This window comes from Pagrus major, chromosome 20, assembly GCF_040436345.1.
Source record: "Pagrus major chromosome 20, Pma_NU_1.0".
NCBI classification, from domain to species: domain Eukaryota; kingdom Metazoa; phylum Chordata; class Actinopteri; order Spariformes; family Sparidae; genus Pagrus; species Pagrus major.
In genome coordinates, this window is record NC_133234.1 from 27,361,444 (window position 1) to 27,384,112 (window position 22,669).

At 43.7% G+C, this 22,669-nt stretch overlaps 2 protein-coding genes and 1 long non-coding RNA gene across 5 annotated transcripts in view; 2 read left to right on the forward strand and 1 right to left on the reverse strand.

Annotated features, from left to right (window-relative positions):
* Nucleotides 1-5,802, reverse strand: part of asah2 (N-acylsphingosine amidohydrolase 2) — an 11,990-nt gene extending 6,188 nt beyond the window's left edge. Inside the window, exons 1-7 of the mRNA XM_073489746.1 lie at nucleotides 5,650-5,802; nucleotides 4,305-4,408; nucleotides 2,674-2,817; nucleotides 1,761-1,937; nucleotides 1,352-1,479; nucleotides 1,190-1,267; nucleotides 328-448 (exon numbers count right to left, since the gene is read on the reverse strand). Of these exons, the coding sequence (XP_073345847.1) occupies nucleotides 328-448; nucleotides 1,190-1,267; nucleotides 1,352-1,479; nucleotides 1,761-1,937; nucleotides 2,674-2,817; nucleotides 4,305-4,408; nucleotides 5,650-5,779 (882 nt within the window). The 5' untranslated portion in view covers nucleotides 5,780-5,802. The remainder of the gene's footprint in view (nucleotides 1-327; nucleotides 449-1,189; nucleotides 1,268-1,351; nucleotides 1,480-1,760; nucleotides 1,938-2,673; nucleotides 2,818-4,304; nucleotides 4,409-5,649) is intronic.
* Nucleotides 5,803-14,900: 9,098 nt separating this feature from the next.
* On the forward strand, nucleotides 14,901-16,005 carry LOC141015171 (uncharacterized). Of its 3 annotated transcripts, none has more exons than XR_012180547.1 (4): nucleotides 14,901-15,006; nucleotides 15,335-15,392; nucleotides 15,555-15,704; nucleotides 15,964-16,005. It is a non-coding gene; the product is annotated as an uncharacterized lncRNA (long non-coding RNA). The 3 variants fall into 3 exon arrangements; XR_012180546.1 differs by having other exon boundaries at nucleotides 14,901-14,992; XR_012180545.1 differs by having other exon boundaries at nucleotides 14,901-15,392.
* Nucleotides 16,006-16,102: 97 nt separating this feature from the next.
* On the forward strand, nucleotides 16,103-20,443 carry LOC141015170 (microfibril-associated glycoprotein 4-like). Its single transcript, XM_073489119.1, has 3 exons — nucleotides 16,103-16,236; nucleotides 18,096-18,263; nucleotides 19,337-20,443. Exons 1-3 carry the CDS (start codon nucleotides 16,155-16,157, stop codon nucleotides 19,591-19,593), a joined length of 507 nt encoding a protein of 168 aa, XP_073345220.1. The 5' UTR covers nucleotides 16,103-16,154; the 3' UTR covers nucleotides 19,594-20,443.
* Nucleotides 20,444-22,669: the final 2,226 nt, after the last annotated feature.

Consider the following 22,669-nt stretch of genomic DNA (forward strand, 5'->3'; position numbering starts at 1 on the left):
ATAAAGACATAAACAAACAATGTCGGTCCTTTAAGGAAGATCGAGGTGAAATCTTTGGTCGTTAATCTAAAACTCTGCTCAAAGATCTCAGTGAGCGACTCGACTCCAGATGGACGACGTGGAGCAGAAACAGAAACACTTCAGGACGCTCATTTGTTTTGAGCGAGATATTTTAATATCAGCTGGTCTTTGCTCTCTGGCAGAGACCAGCTGATACTGTCTCTCCTCGACCAATCGGAGGGTTGGACAGTAGCCTGGCTGTAGCCTGAGAGGTGAAACCTCTGTGACCTCATCATGCCCCTCCTCCTATCAGACGGCAGCTGTCACCTGTCCAGGTAGCTCTCCGGGGTTCTTGTCCTGCTCCATCAGGTAGGAGGCGTAGCCCATGTTGTCACTGCTCACCATGCGGTTGGTGTAGTTCATGCTGACGGCGTGGACGGCGAACCAGCTGTCAGGAGGGGCGGAGTCAAACCCACAGTCAGACCAGGGTGAAGTTAAAGGAACAGTTCACTCAAAACATCACCTTCACATCAGGTGAAGTCTCGTAGTCCACAGAACATTTCTGGAGCTTCACAGTAAAACAGAGTTGCAGCGTTCAAACACCAGATGTCTCCACACAGCTCGTCTGCTCCCTTCTGATGTGTTTTTGTTTCTCTGTTTTAAATCAAGTCTCCACCTGCTTCAGTTGTTTAGCAGAATGCTAATCATGCTATCATCAGGAGGAGATGATGGTGATGGGGATGTTTTGGTTGAACTGTTCCTTTAAGATTACAGAAGCATGTAGTGATCAGTGGACTCATTAACACAGACGTGTTTTCATGATGATTTAACTTTAATGAACTTTGACACATGAATTCACGACTTTGACCAATCAGAAACTGTCCTGACGGAGCTGATCTCTGATTGGACGGAGAGTCAGTGTTTTCATGTTAACATTCAGAAGGATCCTGTTTATTTAAACAATGAAGCGCCTCGTCCTCATAACTGCTGCGCGTGTCATCAGCTGCATCATTAAATCATGAACTTTATATTTCTGCTCGTTTGTCTCTGATGAAATCCCTCCACTTTGTTTGTTTCTGTCAGATAAGACAGGTATCAGTATCACAAAATCAATACTCAGACATATTATTATTATTATTACTATTGTTATCATTATTAGTTGTGGAGGGGGGGGGCTGTGCGTCTGTACCTGAGCATACCGATCCCGTCTCCGTCCAGATCAGTGAACTTCAGCACCGTCACCTGTTTATCTGTGTTCTGCTTGTACCTGAAGGGATCAATAACAGCACCAATCAATATCACCAATCACATCTCTATACTTATGTATGTATTTGCTCCGTGTCTCTGCGACCTGTGTCTCTCGTCCTCGGGGTTGTTGAGGTACGAGTGAGGACTTCTGTTCAGGCTGCTGTCGTCCAGCTGCCCTCTGCTCCTGTAGATCCTGCCTGGCTTCATGTTACCGTGGGCTCTGTCTATACTCTGGAAACAGGCGGGGCTTGTTTAAATATGAACACATGCTACATCAGGCTTTGTCTATTTACTGGAGACAAAGTGTTACATGCACAGGTACATGTCACGAGATCTCTGCGACGAGGCGAGTGTTCACTCTGTTTGTGTTTCAGAACACATTTACGTTTTTTCTTTTTAAATCCACATGAATAATGTGTCACACACACACACACACACACACACACACACACTCACACACACACACACACACACACACACTCACACACACTCACACACTCACACACACACACCTTGACGATGCCGTTGACCAGCGGCTCGATGGACGACTTGATGTAACCTTTGCTGGTGATCATGAACAGTGTGTACTGGAAGTATCCGGCCGGTCCACAGTGTGTGTGAGTCCCGCTCAGAACCACGTTATCCTGACGGTACAGATCCCCGTACTTCCCCTTCAGCGCCTGCAGAACCTGCACACACACACACGCACACGCACACATGCACACACAGCATTGATTCAGTTTTACAACTTTAATATGAAGCGTCACGTTTGATGCAGCGTGTTCCTGCCGTGTTGAGCCAACGTGAACATGAAGTTCACCACATTAAAGGTGCAACATGTAAGAACTGGACACCTGTCAAATTCATACTCCAAACAAGCAAGTCACCAGAGTAACCGCTAACTGCTGCTAACTGTAGCTACCCTTAGCTCAGTTAGCTGTGCAGCTAGTGCTTTGAAATGGGAGCTCAAGGTCCAGGGGAGTGTTTGTTTGCACTTCCCCCACAGAAGCTTTGGACTGGGACAAGACGGGACGGGACGGGACAGGACAGGACGGGACGGGACGGGACGGGACGGGACGGGACAAGACGGGACGGGACGGGACGGGACGGGACGGGACGGGACAAGACGGGACGGGACGGGACGGGACGGGACAAGACGGGACGGGACGGGACGGGACGGGACGGGACGGGACAAGACGGGACGGGACGGGACGGGACGGGACGGGACGGGGCGGGATGGGGCTAGCTGGTTAGCATGCTAACGTCTGCAAAATAATAGAGTAATAATGTCAAATCTGTTATTTGAATGTTTTCACCTGCATATTGCACCTTTATTGTGGTGGAGTAAAAGTACAATATTTACCTCTGACATGTAGTGTGTGTGTGTGTGTGTGTGTGTGTGTGTGTGTGTGTGTGTGTGTTCACCTCCAGTCGTAGCCTCTGTGATATCATCCCCACGTCGGCGGTGACGAACAAGACTCTGCGCTTCCCGTCGTCGATGATGAAGGCTCGGCTGTACAGGCGAGTGTGGATGCCTGCAGCCGTCTGCTGAGGGTTTGCGTAGCCCATCTAAACACACACATACACAACTCAAACAAATATATTTGGTGTAATTGTTTTTTTTTATTTTTCAGTGTAGACTTAAAAAAATGTGAAGCAACTCTTTTATTCCACCAGACGAAGGAGAGGCTTCACCACAGAGGACCTCGTGTCCGCGCTCGTCCTTTTGTTTTGTTCATTATCAGAAATCTAATCAGCCTCACTCAGGTGCTGAGCAGTGAGCAGGGCTCTGTGCTGGTTAGCATCAGCGTGCGAGGAGGTGCTAAAAACAAACATCCTTGTGTGTTTCCTCCTGCAGGTCGTTCAGAAATGTTCCAGGTTGACAGGTTATGGTCCTCTGACTGCAGACTGACAGACTCATATCTCAGCAGAGAAACCATAAACATCATCAGCTCCACCACGCCCCGTCAGGACGGACCCATCCGGACTTTGGAGTTTGATTTCCTGCAGAACCGTGTGTCTGTGATCCTCAGGAAGCTGCTGTTGAAGTGTGTTTGGTTTATATGTTGTTCTGTTATGATTATGTGCTCAGGTGTGAGCCCAGGACAGACGTCCCTGCAGGGACAGTAAAGTATATCGAAGGGTGTTGTGATGCTCCGGTTCTGACGGTAACATGAAAAAATGAAACACTGATAGTGTGTTAATAATACAGATGTGATGATATCATGTGAGTAGTTCAGCGCAGATGTTTGTGGGTCTGTTTGATATCAACTCACTGAGTGTAATCGTTCTTTCTGTGCACCTTTCACACTTTCGACTCTCCACACACTAATTCACTTATTCATTTACCAAAAGTCAGACAGTAACAGTTGTCACAGTAAACAGAGCCGAGAGTTTGACTAATAGCATTTTTAAAAAATCATATAATGATAACAGCGTAGTGAAAATCTGATATTGCGCCGTTTCATATAGTTTTATTCTGTCTTTTAGTTTAGTTTAGTTTAGTTTAGTTTAGTTTAGTATCGTTTGTTATTGTATCAGATAATTTTTTTAAATTTTATTTTGTATCGTTCAGTTTCCTTCTGTTTGTTTCACATCACATCATTATCGTTTCGTATCCTTTAATATCGTTTAGCTTCATATTGTTTCGTATCATTTCATTGTGTTACATTTAATAGCGTATCCCTCTTTTTCGTTGCGTATCGTTGCACTGTGTGTTGTTTCGTATAGTTTTGTATATTTCACACTGATCAGTTTGTATCGTATCGTATGATATTGTATTAAATCTTATATGAGTCCAGGTGTGACGATGTCAGATTACTTACCTACCCTGAACCTGCCCACTTCAAAAGATACTTACTTCACTGGGAGACGTTTTAAAATGATGTCTGTCTCAGTGTGGACACCTGGACGTCCATTACTGTCTCTGATTTAATGCCCACTGATCAAAGGAACACAGGTTGTCTGTGTGTAAATCCTCCTCCATGTATTAAATGTGTATTTGTCCCCGCAGACAGTGTGGCAGGAGGCCCTGAAGGCAGCACCAGCGTACTGACCAGAGGGATATCAGCCGGAGGCCCGGTGCAGTCGGCTCGGCCCACTCCGATCAGGTATGGTGGGTCCTGAAATTCTGGACTGGGAGGACGGGTCGGCTCCGGACCTGACAGGACAACACAGAGGGACAGCTGTTAGTTTTAAAGGACTATACCGCAGCTCTTTAACGTTTCAGCTCATTACAAATGCTTCTTCACACGTTGGCTGAAAGTTTTCCAATGGATTTATCAGTTTTTAGATTGATTAACTTTCATAAACAACTAAAAACTCATCTTCGAATGCTTTGAGTCTTTTATTAAAAGTATTAAACTTTCGAGGCATCAGGTTGTTTTATGTGTGAGGAACAATAACTGCACCACAAACAGGAAGTTACACACTTGATGCTGTAACAACAAAGTAGGATTTAATTCAACAGTTTTGTTGTCAACATGTTCGTCTTCTCACAGTGCTGTCAGACTTCCACTGGTTCCTCCTGAACACATAAATCTTTTAAAACACAAATTCATAGTTTCGTGTTTAAAAAGGTTCGTAAAACAGCCGCTCACTGTCGCTTTTCATCAGACAAACAGGAGGAAATGCATCGTTGGAGGAGGAGGAGTGCTGTTTGTTGGGGACTATTTTCAGCAGCGGATGAATCCACATTTTGTGCTCTATTATTATCTTGTCTTCGTTTCTTGGGGAGGTCTCTGGGGAAACGATCATCGTCGGTGTAAGTAAGTTAACAGTTAATAGTGTAAGTAACAGAGGACGATAACTGAAGCGTTAGCTGAGCGAGCTAAGCAATAAAAGCAGTGTTAGTAACATTCACTCCTCCTGAATCTTCATGAATGAACGATCAGTATAAGGATTAGAATTATACTCTGATACATCAGGTCGCCGCGCCTGTAACGTACGATGGCGGCTGGAGTGTTTCTGTTTGATGCTTCCTGTTGTAGATGTTGAAGGAGCGACATGTCAAACATTTAGCTCAAAACCATAAAAACTTAGAAGAAGCAAAACAAGAGAAAACGTTGCTGCGGCTTTGCATCGCTGGAGATCGCTCCTGACGACTAAAGCAAAGAGGAGTGTGACGCTGAACTCACGACGTCTTCTCGGCAGCTGTGAACATCTGTTCAGCAGCAGCTCGTGAAGGCAGCTGATTGAAAAACGTTACTGACGGTATTATTATTTCAGGAGAGACTGATGGGTGTCTCCTCCCCAAACCTGCTGATACGCTGCCTCCACTTTGCTGAGAGGATAATTCTTACAGATAGCACCTTTAATATAGTTTACTGTGTGTGTGTGTGTGTGTGTGTGTGTGTGTGTGTGTGTGTGTGTGTGTGTGAGTGTGTGTGTGTGTGTTCTCACCTGTGTCTGTTTTCCAGGTAAACATCATCGCCACCAGTGTCACACACACGGCTGTCATGATGACGAACAGGATGGCCAGCGTGACCTCCAGAGCAGAACAACCACAACACACCGACTTCCTGCGCCCCATCCTGTCTGTCTGTCTGTGTGTCTGTGTGTGTGTCTGTGTGTGTGTGTGTTTGTGTGTCTGTCTGTGTGTGTCTGTCTGTGTGTCTGTGTGTGTGTCTGTGTGTGTGTGTGTTTGTGTGTCTGTCTGTGTGTGTCTGTGTGTGTGTCTGTGTGTGTGTCTGTCTGTCTGTGTGTCTGTCTGTGTGTGTCTGTGTGTGTGTCTGTGTGTGTGTGTCTGTCTGTCTGTGTGTCTGTCTGTCTGTCTGTCTGTGTGTGTGTCTGTCTGTGTGTCTGTGTGTCTGTGTGTGTGTGTGTGTGTGTCTGTCTGTGTGTCTGTGTGTCTGTCTGTGTGTGTGTCTGTGTGTGTGTGTGTGTGTGTGTCTGTCTGTCTGTCTGTGTGTCTGTGTGTCTGTGTGTGTGTGTGTGTGTGTCTGTGTGTCTGTCTGTGTGTCTGTGTGTCTGTCTGTGTGTGTGTCTGTGTGTGTGTGTGTGTGTGTGTCTGTCTGTCTGTCTGTGTGTGTGTCTGTGTGTGTGTCTGTCTGTGTGTGTGTCTGTGTGTCTGTGTGTGTGTCTGTGTGTCTGTGTGTGTGTCTGTCAGCACAGGAGGGACCGATCGATGGATGGATCAGTAATCATCATCACACACAGACACACAGACACACACAGACACACACAGACACACAGAGAACAGACTGCAGGTTGGTGTTGGGTAAAGATGAAAACAGTTTTACAGCCGACAGACACCTGCTGACTGTGACGACACACTTTCATAGCGTTTAATAGCTCAGTTTGTCACGTGTACTCAATAAAAATGATCCAATCTGATGCGTTAATCAATAAAGGCCCCTCCAGTTGAAATGAGTGGGTACAGAGGTCATATCTGCACCGCGGCACTGCTCACGATCATAAAGAAGCTTTAGCTTTGTGTTGATAACAGGAGGATTATCTCTTCATCTCCAGACCACAGCGAGCGTTTCCTTCAGATAACAAAACAAGAACATCATAATCTCAAGGTAACGGCATTAAAAGGAGTAATATATATATATATATATATATATATATATATATATATATATATATATATATATATATATATATATATATATAATATAATAAAACTAGCTTTGAGTTTTGCCTCAGCTCATTGGACGGCTAAACACATTTCTATTGAAGTGTCGAGGAAATAATCCTCCTTGGGAAAATATACAGTCAAAATATGTTGAAAAGTGCTTCTCAGCTTTGAAGCTGCATTTTACAGATTGTAAAGCTCAATAAGGCAAATATGTGATTAGTATGGAAGCACATCACCGCCTGATAAAGGAACAAATACTTTGACTGACCGGGTGCAGCTGCTGGGCCACAGACTGTGTCAGAGACAGTGCAGTTAGTCAGAGACGTAGCTACGAGGTATTAAAGACGCTAGCAAAGCAACGCAGAGCATGAAATAACCAGACCGGTCGGACCACCGTGGTTAACTATTTATCTTTAAACGTCACAGTTACGACTGAAAATAATCTGCGTCGAGACGAGAGTCGTACTCACCTTCAGCCTAAAACCACGGAGAGAAAGTGTGTTTGTGTTGATCTGAGGTCTGAACAGCTCTGAGCAGTTCAGCTGTTATCGAACTGATAAACAGGTTTTCTCCTCTCCCACTCCAAAGGTCACACACCTGAGCTCCGCTGATTATAGATCGGTGATTACAGGAGTAATAATGCCACAGTAAATTAATTCAGACTGTCAGCAAGCTGTTTAGTTTTCCATTCAGACCGTTCATTCTTGACCTTGAACACATCACAGCAGTTTATGAAACAGTCTCAACTCAAGGTCTTCCTTCTTCCAGAGCTTTTCACACCATGTTGTCATTCATCTGTCAGGGTTGTGTTTCCCACCGGTCCTGAGATGGAGCTCTGCTTCCTGCACCCACGTCTTGAAAGTTAATTGGACAAAAGTGACTGTTGTCTTAATGCAATGTCATTAAATGTAATGTTACAGGTGACATGCTCAAATGCTAACAACATGCTAACAGGCCTACAACTGATCCAACAAGGTGCACATGGTACAGGCTAACAACAGGCCTACGAGGGGTCAGACAAGGTAAATATGCTAACAGGCTAACAACATGCTAACAAGCAATATGTTTGGGTTAAGGTGAAAACACAATATATTGCTGTAATATTACTGTAGATTTACTTTAATGCATATATTTGCCATAACGACTGATGCTTATTACAGTTTAATAATGTTAATTCACATCAACACTGGATTCTTCACAGTACAATCGTGTGCAGGTTACTGTAGAAACACAAAATACAGAAGTATTGTGATTTTCATCTATATTAACATTAAATAGTTACAGTACACTACCTTGAATTTACTGCAATTATAAATAAGTGATATCATGGTAATAACGGTTACAGTGTAGAGCTGCACCCTCGCCACCCCGTTATTCTGTGTATACATGCAAAACAACATCTCTATTAATATTCAGAAAATCACACAAATCCACTTTAAATAAATCCACTCTTATAAATTAAATAAACACTCTTTTGTATTTTCTCTGATAGATTTTGTTAATAACAGTGGAAGCAGTGAAATGATAACAACTTGTCAGATTGCCTACATTAATATGAACAAATGTGAATATGGTCTGTGTGGCATCTGTTACCTCGTGCCTTTTTTTTCCTCCTCAATAAAGAGCCACAGGGATGTTTGAAGCTAACTGAGGTTAGCATCACTAATTGTTTTTTTAATGAATCAATCAATTTTTGCAGCATCCAGCTGTATCCCCTGATTTTCACGATATTCACGAATGTACTTTTCCCTGCTTTCTGCATCTACGGCTTCTTTAGGATACCCTGAAGCTTCCTGCTTTCCCTTCAGAAAAGTTTGAACATACCCCTTAAAAATGGTACTGCTCTGCTCCTCAAAGTGCCACACCTCTGTAATCTCACCCACTCTGTAACCCAGCTGAAGAGCTTTGTTGAATTCGACCGTCACCCAGACCCCCGTCAGTGCCCTGGCTTCCTCATCATGCTCGCAGGGTCCCTGCTGGTTATTGTTTTCTGAGCATGTGCGGCAGAGCGTAAACACTAGTTTACCTTTAGCCGTTCTGTAGGGTAGCGATGGGAAATAGAGACCTCGAGGAGGGTGAACTACGGCCCTGATCAGACCGAAATAGTTTTGAACGTTGCCAAAATCTCTGTGGATGATAACGGGGTGACCTAAAGGATAAGGACACACGCTGTTGACATAAGGATAGAGAGATGTGACATCAGCATATAATACACGCTCACCCATCCCCGCCGTGTACCTCAACCTGAAGGCGCTCGTCCTACCACCAAAAAGAGCCTGTCGTGGGCTAAGAGGTTCAGGAAAATTGTGAGTTTTGAGAAAGTCTATTACCCCAGGGTGTGACTTTTTCATCTCATTCCACTCGTGCTCTCTTATGACGATCGTGTTTGCTCCGCGAACATGCTTTAGCATCTGTATTTTTTCCTCGGTAGCCCTGTGCAACTCCCCATAATGAGTGTTTGTCAGAGGACATACAGCATTGGGTTCGAAACACGTTGGGCACCCATGATAAAAACACTCCTGAAATTCCCAGACGTGGTCCTTGCCGTTAATTTCAGCAAACCCATCTACAAAGTACGGCCCCATCTTTTTTTCCCCCGTGTTTAAAGCGTGCTGAATGAAAATCCTGCGGTTGTGAGACTCCCATTCTAGCCACTGAATGCTGGCTAGGGAATATTTTTTACACTGTTGCGTGTAGTTATCGGGTGACGGTATGGCTAGGGAGCGCTGTAGAAGGAAATGCAGGCTGAAGCTATGGTGATACGGCTGAAAGGGTCGACGCCTGTCTCGCGCATAAACTCTTCTCTAAATTTGATACACCCTGTGTGGAGAATGTCAACGTCATTTCTGCAGTAATGTTTCGCTTGTGTTTGAAAATCAAAGACCCCTCGGCTCGCTTCCTGATACCACGCCTCAAACTTGCCCCGCTCGACGGCCGTCATGCGTTCTACACCGTAATTGCTAATCGGGGGGTATTTTCCGATGTAGTATAAATGTCCCTCAGAACTAAACTTGTGAGGGAAAAACCCCTTGGACCGATCGTTGAATCCCAGCGCTTTAGGCATGGCGCTGAGAGGCATGGTGAGGAAGGACAGAGAGTCAATGTACTTTAATCAGAAATCAGGGTCTTCAAAACAGAGAACTTTGCTCCCCTGCATGATGATAGAGGGTGTTATGCCCAACTGCACCAAACCCCTCAGAATCAAGTAGCCGTCAAAACCTCTCGCATTGTGGGCTACAAATGTAAAGTCGTGATAACGAGTTTTCCTAAAATTCGTGAGAAACTCTGTGACGCAGTTCAAACCAAAAGCACACCACTCTTTCCCTTGTAGAGTTTTTGTACAGACTAGAAAGGTAATGTGTGTGTGTTTATCATCAGCAAACGTCTCAAAATCATAGAATATGATTTTGTTCTTGTGCTCTAGCTCGCGTGGAAGGGTTTGGATGTAGCAAAGATGCCTCGTATCAGTTGCCTTGGAATTGCGGGGTAACGCCTCTCTACATATTTGACATTTTAACGTAGGGCACTTGTGCTTTTCGATACCTGTAGCCACAGGTATATTGTAGAATAGTTTGCATTTAAGGCATTTTTTTCGACGATCGCAAATGCTGACGAGCTTATTGTTTATCCTTTGTTTTTCTTTATGTCTGTGAAAACGTGGGGGATCGACACCACATGTTGCAATCCTGGCAGAACACTGGTTTTTCCATTATTTTTACACATTCAGAATTTGTGCAGACCAAGCAATGCCCGGCGCAACTGTGTCTGTCGGGTTTATCATACCCTCTGTAGCAGTAGTGGCAAATGTTCTGCTTCGAATAACGTCGCTGATACCGCTGTAATGATTCTGAGATAAATACAGATACAAGGGCTTGTCTGATTTGGGAGAATTTGTCTCAAATCGTGAGAAGGGACGCTGTATAGTATCACAATTTTACGTTGCACATTTTTTTCAAATTGAGGGACATCGTCCAAGGTGACGGAGGTCTGATCATCTAAACCCGCTTGTTTCTGTATTTTTCTGGCCTCGTCTACAGCTTGTCTATCTGTAAAATTAGGATGGATCAGGTGAGCTAGGCTGATGGCAAAACAGAGTTGATTATTTGAGTTGCGTGGGGTATACAGATAGCGAGCTTTCTTTTTGCGGATTTCCGAGTCTAACATGGTTTCTACACCTCTCCTGACACCCCCTCTAGGATTATGTATCACCTGCACCACTACCTCTATCAATACTACCGCATTTGATTGTACCAATTGGTCAAGCACGGCTTGAAACGCAGTCATCACAGCCCCGGCATTGTTTTGATAAGTTAGGGAAGTGTGTTGTCGCGCACTGTCACCTATCAACTCTAATTGAATGATATCGTTGGGTCTAGTCCCTGCTGTTACCCTTTCTGACAGGTTTTCAAGGTTTCCCATGACCGCGCGGTAAAATGTCGCGTAATCTGTTACACCGTTGTTTTGAGGAAAGGTTAAAACGCTTCTCATCTCTAGATTGTTAAATTTATCACGCCTAATGTCTTCGACATTTGATCTCTCACCCCCATCCCTGATCTGGTTCAGATTCCCCCCCTCCTGCCGATCCTGCTCCTGCGTCTCCCCCTGCTGCAGCTGCTGCAGCTGCTGCTGCTGCTGCTGCTGCTGATGCCCCTCCCATTGGTGCTGCTGCTGCTGCCCCTCCCATTGGTGCTGCTGCTGCTGCCCCTCCCATTGGTGCTGCTGCTGCCCCTCCCATTGGTGCTGCTGATGCCCCTCCCATTGGTGCTGCTGCTGCTGCCCCTCCCATTGGTGCTGCTGATGCCCCTCCCATTGGTGCTGCTGATGCTGCTGCTGCTGATGCCCCTCCCATTGGTGCTGCTGCTGCTGCTGATGCCCCTCCCATTGGTGCTGCTGCTGCTGCCCCTCCCATTGGTGCTGCTGATGCTGCTGCTGCTGATGCCCCTCCCATTGGTGCTGCTGCTGCTGCCCCTCCCATTGGTGCTGCTGCTGCCCCTCCCATTGGTGCTGCTGATGCCCCTCCCATTGGTGCTGCTGATGCTGCTGCTGATGATGCCCCTCCCATTGGTGCTGCTGATGCTGCTGCTGCTGATGCCCCTCCCATTGGTGCTGCTGATGCTGCTGCTGCTGATGCCCCTCCCATTGGTGCTGCTGATGCTGCTGCTGCTGATGCCCCTCCCATTGGTGCTGCTGCTGCTGCCCCTCCCATTGGTGCTGCTGCTGCTGCTGCCCCTCCCATTGGTGCTGCTGCTGCTGCCCCGCCCATTGGTGCTGCTGCTGCTGCCCCGCCCATTGGTGCTGCAGCTGCTGCTGCTGCTGCCCCTCCCATTGGTGGTGCTGCTGCTGCTGCTGCTGCTGCTGATGCCCCTCCCATTGGTGCTGCTGCTGCTGCTGATGCCCCTCCCATTGGTGCTGCTGTGTGTCATTTGAATTTAAATGGTTGAGGGCGTCTTGTAAATGTTGAAAATAGTCTGTTTCATTTTCTATCACGTCTAATTCTCTGACAGCCTCCTCTAATTCGACCGGAACTACAGGCCTTTCATCCTCCATTTTATTATTATAAAGCATATGACAACATTTCTTTCATCATCTTGAGGGTCACAGTCATGACATGGTACCGCAGTTTAGACCTCCTTATCCACCGAGCCCGGCGCCGTCTCGCTCCTCTTCCACCCAAGAGTAGAAAAAAAATGTGACCGACTTCAGCCGCATGTGGCGCTGTCATCTTAACTCACACCCGGAAACATCAACCCGTACATCCCGGGGCATAATACTCATTTGAACATTTGGCGGGTAAGAGTAAAGACGTAACCAAACTCTGGAGAATATTAAAAACAACTTACAGCGGTTGCATGCAGAAGATGTATGCCGAAATCCGACGTTATTTTCGGTCTTGTCGGCCTCCGGGTTGTAGGGAGGAGAATCAGACCGCGGCGCAGATGCCCGGAGCAAAGGTGCAGCGACAGAGTCCTCTGAAACCGGGAAAAGAGCCTCGTTCTCGGGTGCTTCAGCGGAGTCGTCCGCTACCGGAGAGGATACAACAACTCCTGCAGCCGTGTCGGGGACCTCGGTAGTGGCCGGCTGAAGAGCCTCGTTTTCGGGTGTCGAAGTCGGATACTCCCTCAAGGACGTCGAGCAGAATTGTTCATCGCAGCTCAGAGGCGAAAATCTGTAAGTGTTTTTTTCCCCATCGTTACTCGTGATTATATATGTTACTTTAGAGTTTATGCTTTGATAAATGTGAATCATTTTACTCACCAAATTGTGATTGCGAAAAGGCGATAGGACCTTCAAACATTTGTTCTATTAAAATAAAAATAAAAAATAATAATATAATAATAATAATTAAACAAAAAAACAAAACAATTAATAGCTACATAAATTAAAGCGAATTAAAACTCACCCCGAGCGTCATTTTCCACTTTTGAAAGATCAGTCAGTTTGAGGTCGTCATCCCTCACTTCATCTATTAAAAAAAGTATTAAACCAAGTTTTTAATAAATGAGAAAAAAAGAAAAGAAAAACAGACTTACAGCTATTTATTTTTTCCACTTCTGTATTTTGGATATCGTTTTGTTCATCATCCGTAATATCTTCGTCTAATTAAAAAAAAAAAAATGAATGAAAGTAAATCAACTGTAAACTAAATGAATTGAAATAAAATGAAGTAAATAAATGAATACTTACACACGTCTGGATGATCCTGAGGATCTGCAGAATGTTGCGAGGAACGGGGTGAATGTCAGCGTGGACGACAACTGTTTTTTGTAGAATAAATACTTATTATCATAAAAATGTGAAATAAATATAACCTATATACGAGGGGAAAATAAGATCACTACCCTTTCTCATCTTGAACGGCGATTCTGGTCTTGCAGATATAAAAAAAAAAACGGACCCTTAGAGGATCCGTTTAAATATTTTTCTGAGACAATGCGAATAAAATGAATGATTTAAATTTAAATTTTTTCTGTTCACATTCTTTATTATGACATCATGGTGTATGAATTTAGACACCATACAACATTTTTTTCCCCACTGGTTGAAGGGACTCGCCAATGTTACGGCTCAATCTTACCGTCTTATTTTAGACAACATTTTCCCAGGCTTTTAAGGAATATAACGGCGTAGTTTCAACTATTGTGCACGTGGGGATGTGAGTATGTGTGTGTGTGGGTGTCGTCCTTGTGTCAATATTTGATGTTCTGAATGTTTTGAATGTTTGAATGTTTGATCCGATCACGGTTGACTGAATCCGTGATCCGATCACGGATTCAGTTCCTGGTGATGATGCCACTTACAGAACATCAAATATTGACACAAGGACGACACAAAGTATCAGTTTCATTACACAGTATCATTTCCTTCCTGTCATCTTTCATCTTTCCCTCCAACACCTGAACCGTTTCCTCGGACATTACACACCTTTTTTCTAGAAGACAAATGTGACACACAAGGAAAAAACACAGAAATGCAAACTCATCTCTCGGCAATGTGAGAAGAGTCAGTCGCCTGTTTTTAGTAGGTTTACCTGTTTCAAAAACCTGCATTCACACGCTAACTGTGGTGTAAAAGTGACGGTGTTTATCTTTTGTAGAATGTGATGATTGTGACTTTAATAAAAAGCTCATTTGTTCCATCAGTTAACTTTTCTTTTCATGTATTTTATAGATTATTAGCAGGGAAAACTGAGCAGTTATTAGATGAAATGACTGATCATTTTAAACATCACATACACAGGTAGACAAAGAAACCCAGATTCATGTTACAAAAGACAATGAGGTCCGTCTGAAGACGAACGGGAACAGTAGTTATAATATATATAATATAATATAAATATCCCCCTCTGCTGCGTGTCGTCGCTCTCTCTCTCCCATCATAATCTCCAGCTGTCACCATCTTATAAGGTACAGAAAACAAAAAGCCACACAAATATCTGGCTGTGTTGACATTACTATATTTGTTTTGAACTTGATACAGACCTGCAGAGTTCCTTGTAATTGTGTAATTATTAAATGTGTACTTTAAAAGATCCGCCTGTTGTGATGTCACGGTGCCTTCTGTAGATATAAGACGTGAAGTCGTGAGGCTGTGACAGACTGAAGGAGAAGCAGCAGTTTGTCTCTGTTTCCTCTGAAGGTGAAGCCTCTTCAGTTCAACCTGCAGGTGAGTTCAGACAGGTGAGCATCCGACCAGGAGACAAATTAACTTATTGTCTTTTTGGGATTCTTCCTTCCACCCAAAACGACCGAATTAGCAAAAAGTTGAGCTGAAGGTTGTAAACTTTTGGTCACGTTGCAGATTTTGATTATTTTCATGCATAAATCTACGGTGATGGTGAACGTTGCTCCAGCTGACTTTTGATGCAGTTTTGTGGGGAAGCGCCGACCGTCACTCCCCACTCCCCGTTGTGCTGAGCTTACTGTATTTTCATGGGGAGTGACGCAGACAAAGCCTTTCTACAGTCACGCAATCTGTTCTCTGATTTAATTCTTATTGTGTCTTCAGAGCCTCAGACAGATCCACATCAGCAGTTTGTTACTTCCAGCAAAAACTGACGATGAAGGTGAGTCTGTGAACTGATATTTGACAGAAGTGATTCTATCAAACTGTGAAGAGGCTCGTGATATCTGACTTTGACCACACCGCCCTGAAACTAGAAGCCAAACTGCTGAATCAGTGTGTAAGAGTCAAACCTCGTCCAAATGACAACATCTCCTCTGTTCAGCTGCTCTCAGTCGTCGTCCTCCTCCTGGCTCCAGTGCTCACCAGCTGCATGAAAAAGCAGCCGAGGGACTGCAGTGTCATCCATGTGGACAAGAAACAACCCAGTGGTGTGTACACCATCTATCCTGCCGGACCCAGTTCTGCTGTCCAGGTACTCTTCATCCTCTCTGGGTCGCAGGTTGCATTTAATCACACCAGAAGGTGTTTTCCTTTTGAGATGGACGCTGAGTCAGATCAGAGGATCATAACATGTATTACCTGATACTTTCTGTTGATTTGATCCTAATCTCGTCCTTTCAGTAATTATCAAGTGATTTTTATGACATCAGCCCCTCATGGCACACACAGACTCATGTATACAGTTTAAACAGCTGTGACTTTTACTAATGAGTGACTGTGTCTGTGTGTAGGTGAACTGTGACATGGACTCTTTGAAAGGAGGGTGGACGGTGAGTATTTAACTGAACCTCATCCAGTCAGAGCCAAGTGGTTTCAATACGAGGCCCCCATCACAATAAGTCACATACCAGTAAAACTCTGTGTGGAAACCTGAGCTGGCAGGTGTGTTGTGTGTTCGTCCCTCCAGGTGTTCCAGAGGAGGATGGACGGCTCGGTGAACTTCTACAGGGGCTGGGATCAATACAAGAAGGGCTTTGGGAGCCCTGCTGGAGAGCACTGGCTCGGTGAGAGATGAACCCAAACTCACCATCATGAGACCTCATGAAATTAGGATTAGGACCACTGTCAAGAAAAGAAAAGAAAAGAAAATTCTAAGAAAAAAGTCAGAACCGCCCCCAACAACACTGAAGTGTATGAAGGTAGATTTGTGTCTTTATTATTCAATCAAAAAAAAGGTTGCTTCAATCAAAAAATATATTTTCAATCAAAAAAACCATTTCAATCAAAGAAAAAAAGTGTTTGAATGCAAAAATATAGTTGAGACTCAAAAAAATGCATTTGAACACTGTTTTTCTTTGCTTGAAAATGTTTTCTTTGATAGAAGTGAAGGTTTTTTTGTTTGAAGCAACTTTTTTGATTGAAGTATTGTTGTTTTGTGTTTGGGCCATATTATGGGTAGGACATTTGTGTCTTTATAATTCAATCAAAAAAGAAGTTGCTTCAAACAAACAAAAAATATTTTCAATTAAAAAAACACTTCAATCAAAAAATAAACCTTTTCAATCATAGAAAAAATGTTTTTGAATGCAAAAAAAATATTTGAGACTCAAATGGGCACCAAACCACCGGATGTACTTTTATAATGTTTTTATGTGTTTACAGCTGCCAACGTGTGTAACGCTGCTACTGTGATGATACATGACGGTTAAATATTGAGTCTGTGTCTATAATAACCAGATCCTGACATGTAAATGTGATGTCTAAAGTACATCCGGTGGTTTGGTGCCCACCTGTAAACTGAACATATAAGGAGTAGTTAACGTTTATAATCATCAGAGGACGTTACAGACGTTGTTTCTGGTTCCTGTCTGTTTCCTGAATATATTCGTACGTGTGTGAATGTGTAAATGAGACATTAACTTATAGCACTTTGTAGAAGGAGCTTTCTAAAGTTCACTCCATTCACTTGTATTAGTTCACGGGGCAGAGCTGCCTCCTCCAATATGGCGGCGACGTCGACGTATCGCAGCAGCGGAACAACCCGCTCAGTGAGGCGTCTCTGTGTATATGTCTGTGGTTTTATCTACTAACCACCATAGACATATATACAACAACTCCACCACTGCTTCCTGGCTGCTGGAGACCATGACTTGCTTGTCAGAAAGACGTCGTTGGTGTAGACACTTGTCACTCAAACATGTCTGACCAATGGGGAAGCACCCGCCCACTGCGGTACGTTTGTGTCAAAATGATTTAAACAAAAAAAAAACGATTTCAAAACTTTTTTCACTTCATTCAAAAAAAGTTCAATAAAAAAAACAACACTTAAAATTATTTTAATTTTTTTTGCATTTAAACAGTTTTTTTCTTTGATTGAAAATATTTTTTGTTTGTTTGAAGCAACTTCTTTTTGATTGAATTATAAAGACACAAATGTCCTACCCATAATATGGCCCAAACACAAAACAACAATACTTCAATCAAAAAAGTTGCTTCAAACAAAAAAACCTTCACTTCTATCAAAGAAAACATTTTCAAGCAAAGAAAAATAATGTTCAAATGCATTTTTTTGAGTCTCAAATATATTTTTGCATTCAAACACTTTTTTTCTTTGATTGAAATGGGTTTTTTTGATTGAAAATATATTTTTTGATTGAATAATAAAGACACAAATCTACCTTCATAGAAGTGGACCTCGTCGTGGTCCGTGTGAAAGTCACTGTTGAGAAAGTAGAAACATTAAACTCTGTAGAGTAAATCCAGGAATGAGACTGTGGCTGAGGTCTTCAGATCAGTCACTTCTTCCTCAATTCAAATGTAATTTAATTATCCACACACCTGTAACTGTGCTGATATACTGTGTGTGTGTGTGTGTGTGTGTGTGTGTGTGTGTGTGTGTGTGTGTGTGTGTGTGTGTGTGCAGGTCTTGACAACATCCACCACCTGACAAAAGGCCGTAAAGTTGAGCTCCTGGTCCAGATGGAGGACTTTGAGGGGAAAACAGCATTTGCTCGTTACACTTCGTTCTCTGTTGGAGGAGAATGTGACGGATATTTACTGAAAGTGTCTGGATTCATCAACGGAGGGGCAGGTCAGTAAGTCGACGTCGGGGCTGGGTATCATTCTTTAAGCAGCACCAGACGCCATCGACATTAGAGAGTTGACCACGATGCTCAGATGAGATTAAATATTGACGACGCGATGTAGACGGCCAGGACCTCGGTACAGGACGCCACCAAGGCTCAGCTGGTCCTCAGACACTCAGACCAGCCACTAAACCAGAGAAGGCCATTAAATGAGTCTGTCAGCTCGAGGCGCTGATATGATTTTTAATGCAGTGATCTCTAGAGTTAATTATTGTGTTATCTGGAGGTAACGAAGCGGTTTAATTGATCTCGTTCTCTCTCAGCTGTGTTATCTGGAGGTGTTGAGATAATCAACCTGTCATCGACAGCAAACTGAAGTCTGTTGATCAGAGATCAGCAGTGCCATGCCAGCGTGCACAGATGCTGTCTCAACAACTAGCAACCGATTTAAATGAACTTTTAACTGGTTATGAAGCAGTTTAATACTGATGCCTCTGTATGACCTTCATCAACCGGTGACACCATCATGAGCTGTGTCTGTAGCTGCACTTGATGCCTGGAGTACAAGAGCGTAGTACTGCCACTCAGCTGTGCTTTCATCTGTCAGTGAGCTGTCAGATGTTTTTCCCTGCTTGGTTTATTTTCACGTGACACACCGTGACGTATATCTGCCGCCGTGCAGAGGATTGTGGGTCAGAATAGCCAGAGACGCACGTTGGCTTCATACTGAATAATGAGGCCGGATGAGGAGTTTCTGTCATGCTACATGTCACATACAGCTGCATCTCAATAAGTTGGAGTATCATGGAAAAGTTCATTTTATTCTGTAATTTAATTCAAAAAGTGAAACGTTCATATGTGAAGCACAGTGACACCACGGTCAGCTCACCAGCTACAGTAGTGTTGTCACTGTGGGCAGGTGCCAAGTCGGCCTGCTGATGAGGAGGACTTCAGCTGTCCGGACCATAACTGTTCCTTCAGTCCATCTGATGAATCCATGTCGTTTTTAAAAGTTACGCTGATGTTTAAAGTTTATACACATTTACCAACACCGTGGTTCTTGTATGTGTTTCTGTAGGAAACTCCCTGAAAATTCACAACGGACAAAAGTTCTCCACCTTCGACAAAGACCAGGACTCCTCGGGGGGCAGCAACTGTGCCAGAAAATACCTGGGAGCGTTCTGGTACAGGAGATGTCACCACACAAATCCAAACGGGGTTTATCGTTGGGGGGCTGATAAAACTCTCCTTGGTCTTGGAGTGGAGTGGCAACAGTGGAAGGGCGTCAACTACTCCCTGAAGAGCATCAGCATGAAGATCCGTCCTGTGAAGTAGATCTCCAGGACCATCGTACAGCAGAATATCAGCAGTTGATCTCTAGTGATTTCTTTCTCTTTCTATCATTAAGCATGTAATCTCTTAATGGGCCGTATTTTCCTGAAACTGGTTCCCAGCACAGTCCACCAGCACACCAGCTCATGTCTGTGAACACATCTGTGGTGTCTCGCAGCAGCAGCAGCAGCAGCAGCAGCAGCAGCAGGAATGAATGCTGCAGACAGGCCGAGGTGTGTACGACAAACTAGAACAGTTCTCAAGAAATGTAGCGTGGTGCGTATTCCCATACTAATGCTGCAGCACCAAGTAACTGCTACAGCCTAAACTGTTCATCATGAGCGAGGGGAGAAGCTGCTGAACGCGTGGATGTAGATTTCATATCTTTACAGTGAAAAGTGAGGGAATGAGCGAATTAGAAAACTGGTGCCGTCTGCGTCCCTTCAGAAATGTAGGCTCAAAGTGAACATTGGAGCTTATGAGGGAGTTGGTGGTGCAGCCAAAAGTGTAAGTCTGTGCTTCCATAGTTACAGGCCTGCGACCAGCACACAATTGATTGAATCAGGCTCAACGCACAAATATGTAACATCCCAAATATTAATAAACATTACCGACGTGTCAGGACTTCAGGCTGAACTGCTGAACTGACCACCAGCAGGGAAACCTTCAGCTGGACTGCTGCTCCATGTGTGCCAGCAGGAAACCGGCCCGGAAACATTTAATGGATAAAGATAAATGTGTAGTCTCACGGTGTGTTCATCTCTGCACTATCTTGATATTTGGTGGAGGTTTAAACCTTAATGTGGATCATAACCTGCTGTATGATGACAATAAATAAGAAGCTGAGCAGAAAGCTGATGGTCTGATGTCTTCATGTGCTCACAAATGTGTTATTTGTGTCTCCGTGACGCCTCCCAGCTCTGTAAGGAACCGCTCCACAACACAGACAGTTTTCAGACTGGGGTTGTAACGCTGAGAGTTTCACAGTGTGATACCATCTCAGAAACATCCCAGTTTCACCATGTTACACTGTTGTTACCATTATTATCATTATTATTATTATTATTTTTATTATTATCATTATTATCATTATTATCATTATTATTATTATTATCAGTTAACAGAATGAAAACGAGAGTTTCTTGGTTGAACAAATGTTTCATGATAATTTCTAATACCATTTTATTCTTTCTAATAACAAAAATGGTAGAATTTGTTGTGCTTCATGCAGCAGTAATAGGGAGTTTTGGGTTACATTTGGCTATCAATAATAATGAATGATCATCAGGGATAATTATTAATTATGATTAATAATAAGATGCAACTCACATTAGATCAGCTCCACCCTTGAAGAAGGGAAAAGAGCCAATTCACCAAATCAGTCTGATAAAAAGGTCCTAAACTGTTTGTGACTCTGATTAATAATTAACTTAATAACTACAATCAAAATGACCATAACAGCTGTGATGGTCGAAGGGTTTGAGTCCTTGACAGAGTCGAGGTCGGCAACATTCACTCTTGTACAATATTAAATAGACAGCATGAAGGTTCAAAAGTCTTTTATTCAACACAAAGATGAAAACACAAACTAACTACAGGTGTGTGTGTGTGTGTGTGTGTGTGCGTGCCACATGTGTCTGGATTTGTAAAGATTTATGTTAAAGGTTTATGACCTGACAAGTGCATTTACATTTCCAAACTAGATTGGCACTCAGTAGAGTGCATACCTCCGCAAAGGCTCAACAGTCCGCTTTAATTCAATCAAGCCTGATCCAATATCAGATAAAATATATTAAATCCTCTTGATCTGGATTTTTGTTTTGATCCACATCAAATTGTTCTCACTCGTAGTTACCAGCTTCATAAATATGGCTGTTTTTTCCATGTAGATTCATTTATTACTTACTGAAAAAACTTGATCTGGATCCACATCAAAAGTTAATGAGGTCTGTTCTGGGCTGAGACACGTCCTCCATCCAAGTTCAGAGGAAATCTGTTCAGTAGTTTTTGTGAAATCCAGATCACAAACCAACAGACGCTGGTGAAAACATCACCTCCCTGCCGGGGGTCATGACTCATAAGTAAGTCACTAAGTAATGTGAAATAATGGAGCAAAATGTTTTACATGAGTGAAGTTTGGACAGAAAACAGGAGTAACTTCGTCCCTCAGCAACAATAAAAATACAAAGAAGGAGTTTTGTACCAAAGAAAGAAACTTTGTAAGAGTTAAATAACTCTGTGAAGCCTCACTGTTGCACTGACTGTGGACTCATTTCTTAGTGTGGACGGTGACCATTAACTCACTCAACACACATGCGGACATGTGAGTGTTGTTTTAACATGACCTGCCCTGAGTCACTGACCTCAGGTCTGTTTCACTGCTGCACAAAACATGTCCGCCTCGCACAGCACAGCTTCATCTAACGCAAAGAGACGTGTGGACGGTACATTCCTGTTTGTGTGTGACTGAAGTGACTGTTTTGTTCTCCACCTTCGACAAAGACCAGGACTCCTGGGGCGGCAACTGTGCCAGATCATTCCTGGGAGCGTTCTGGTACAAGAGTTGTCACAACACAAATCCAAACGGGGTTTATCGTTGGGGGGCTGATAAAACTCTCTTTGCTGTTGGAGTGGACTGGCACCAGTGGAAGGGCTACGACTACTCCCTGAAGAGCATCAGCATGAAGATCCGTCCTGTGCAGTAGATCTCCAGGACCATCGTACAGCAGAATATCAGCAGTTGATCTCTAGTGATTTCTTTCTCTTTCTATCATTAAGCATGTAATCTCTTAATGGGCCGTATTTTCCTGAAACTGGTTCCCAGCACAGTCCACCAGCACACCAGCTCATGTTTGTGAACACATCTGTGGTGTCTCGCAGCAGCAGCAGCAGCAGCAGCAGCAGCAGCAGCAGCAGCAGCAGTTTCACTGCTGCACAAAACATGTCCGCCTCGCACAGCGTCATCTAACGCAAAGAGACGTGTGGACGCTACACTCCTGTTTGTGTGTGACTGATGTGACTGTTTTGTTCAAAGAATGTAACTGAAGATATCTGAGTCTATAAAATATGTTCACAATAA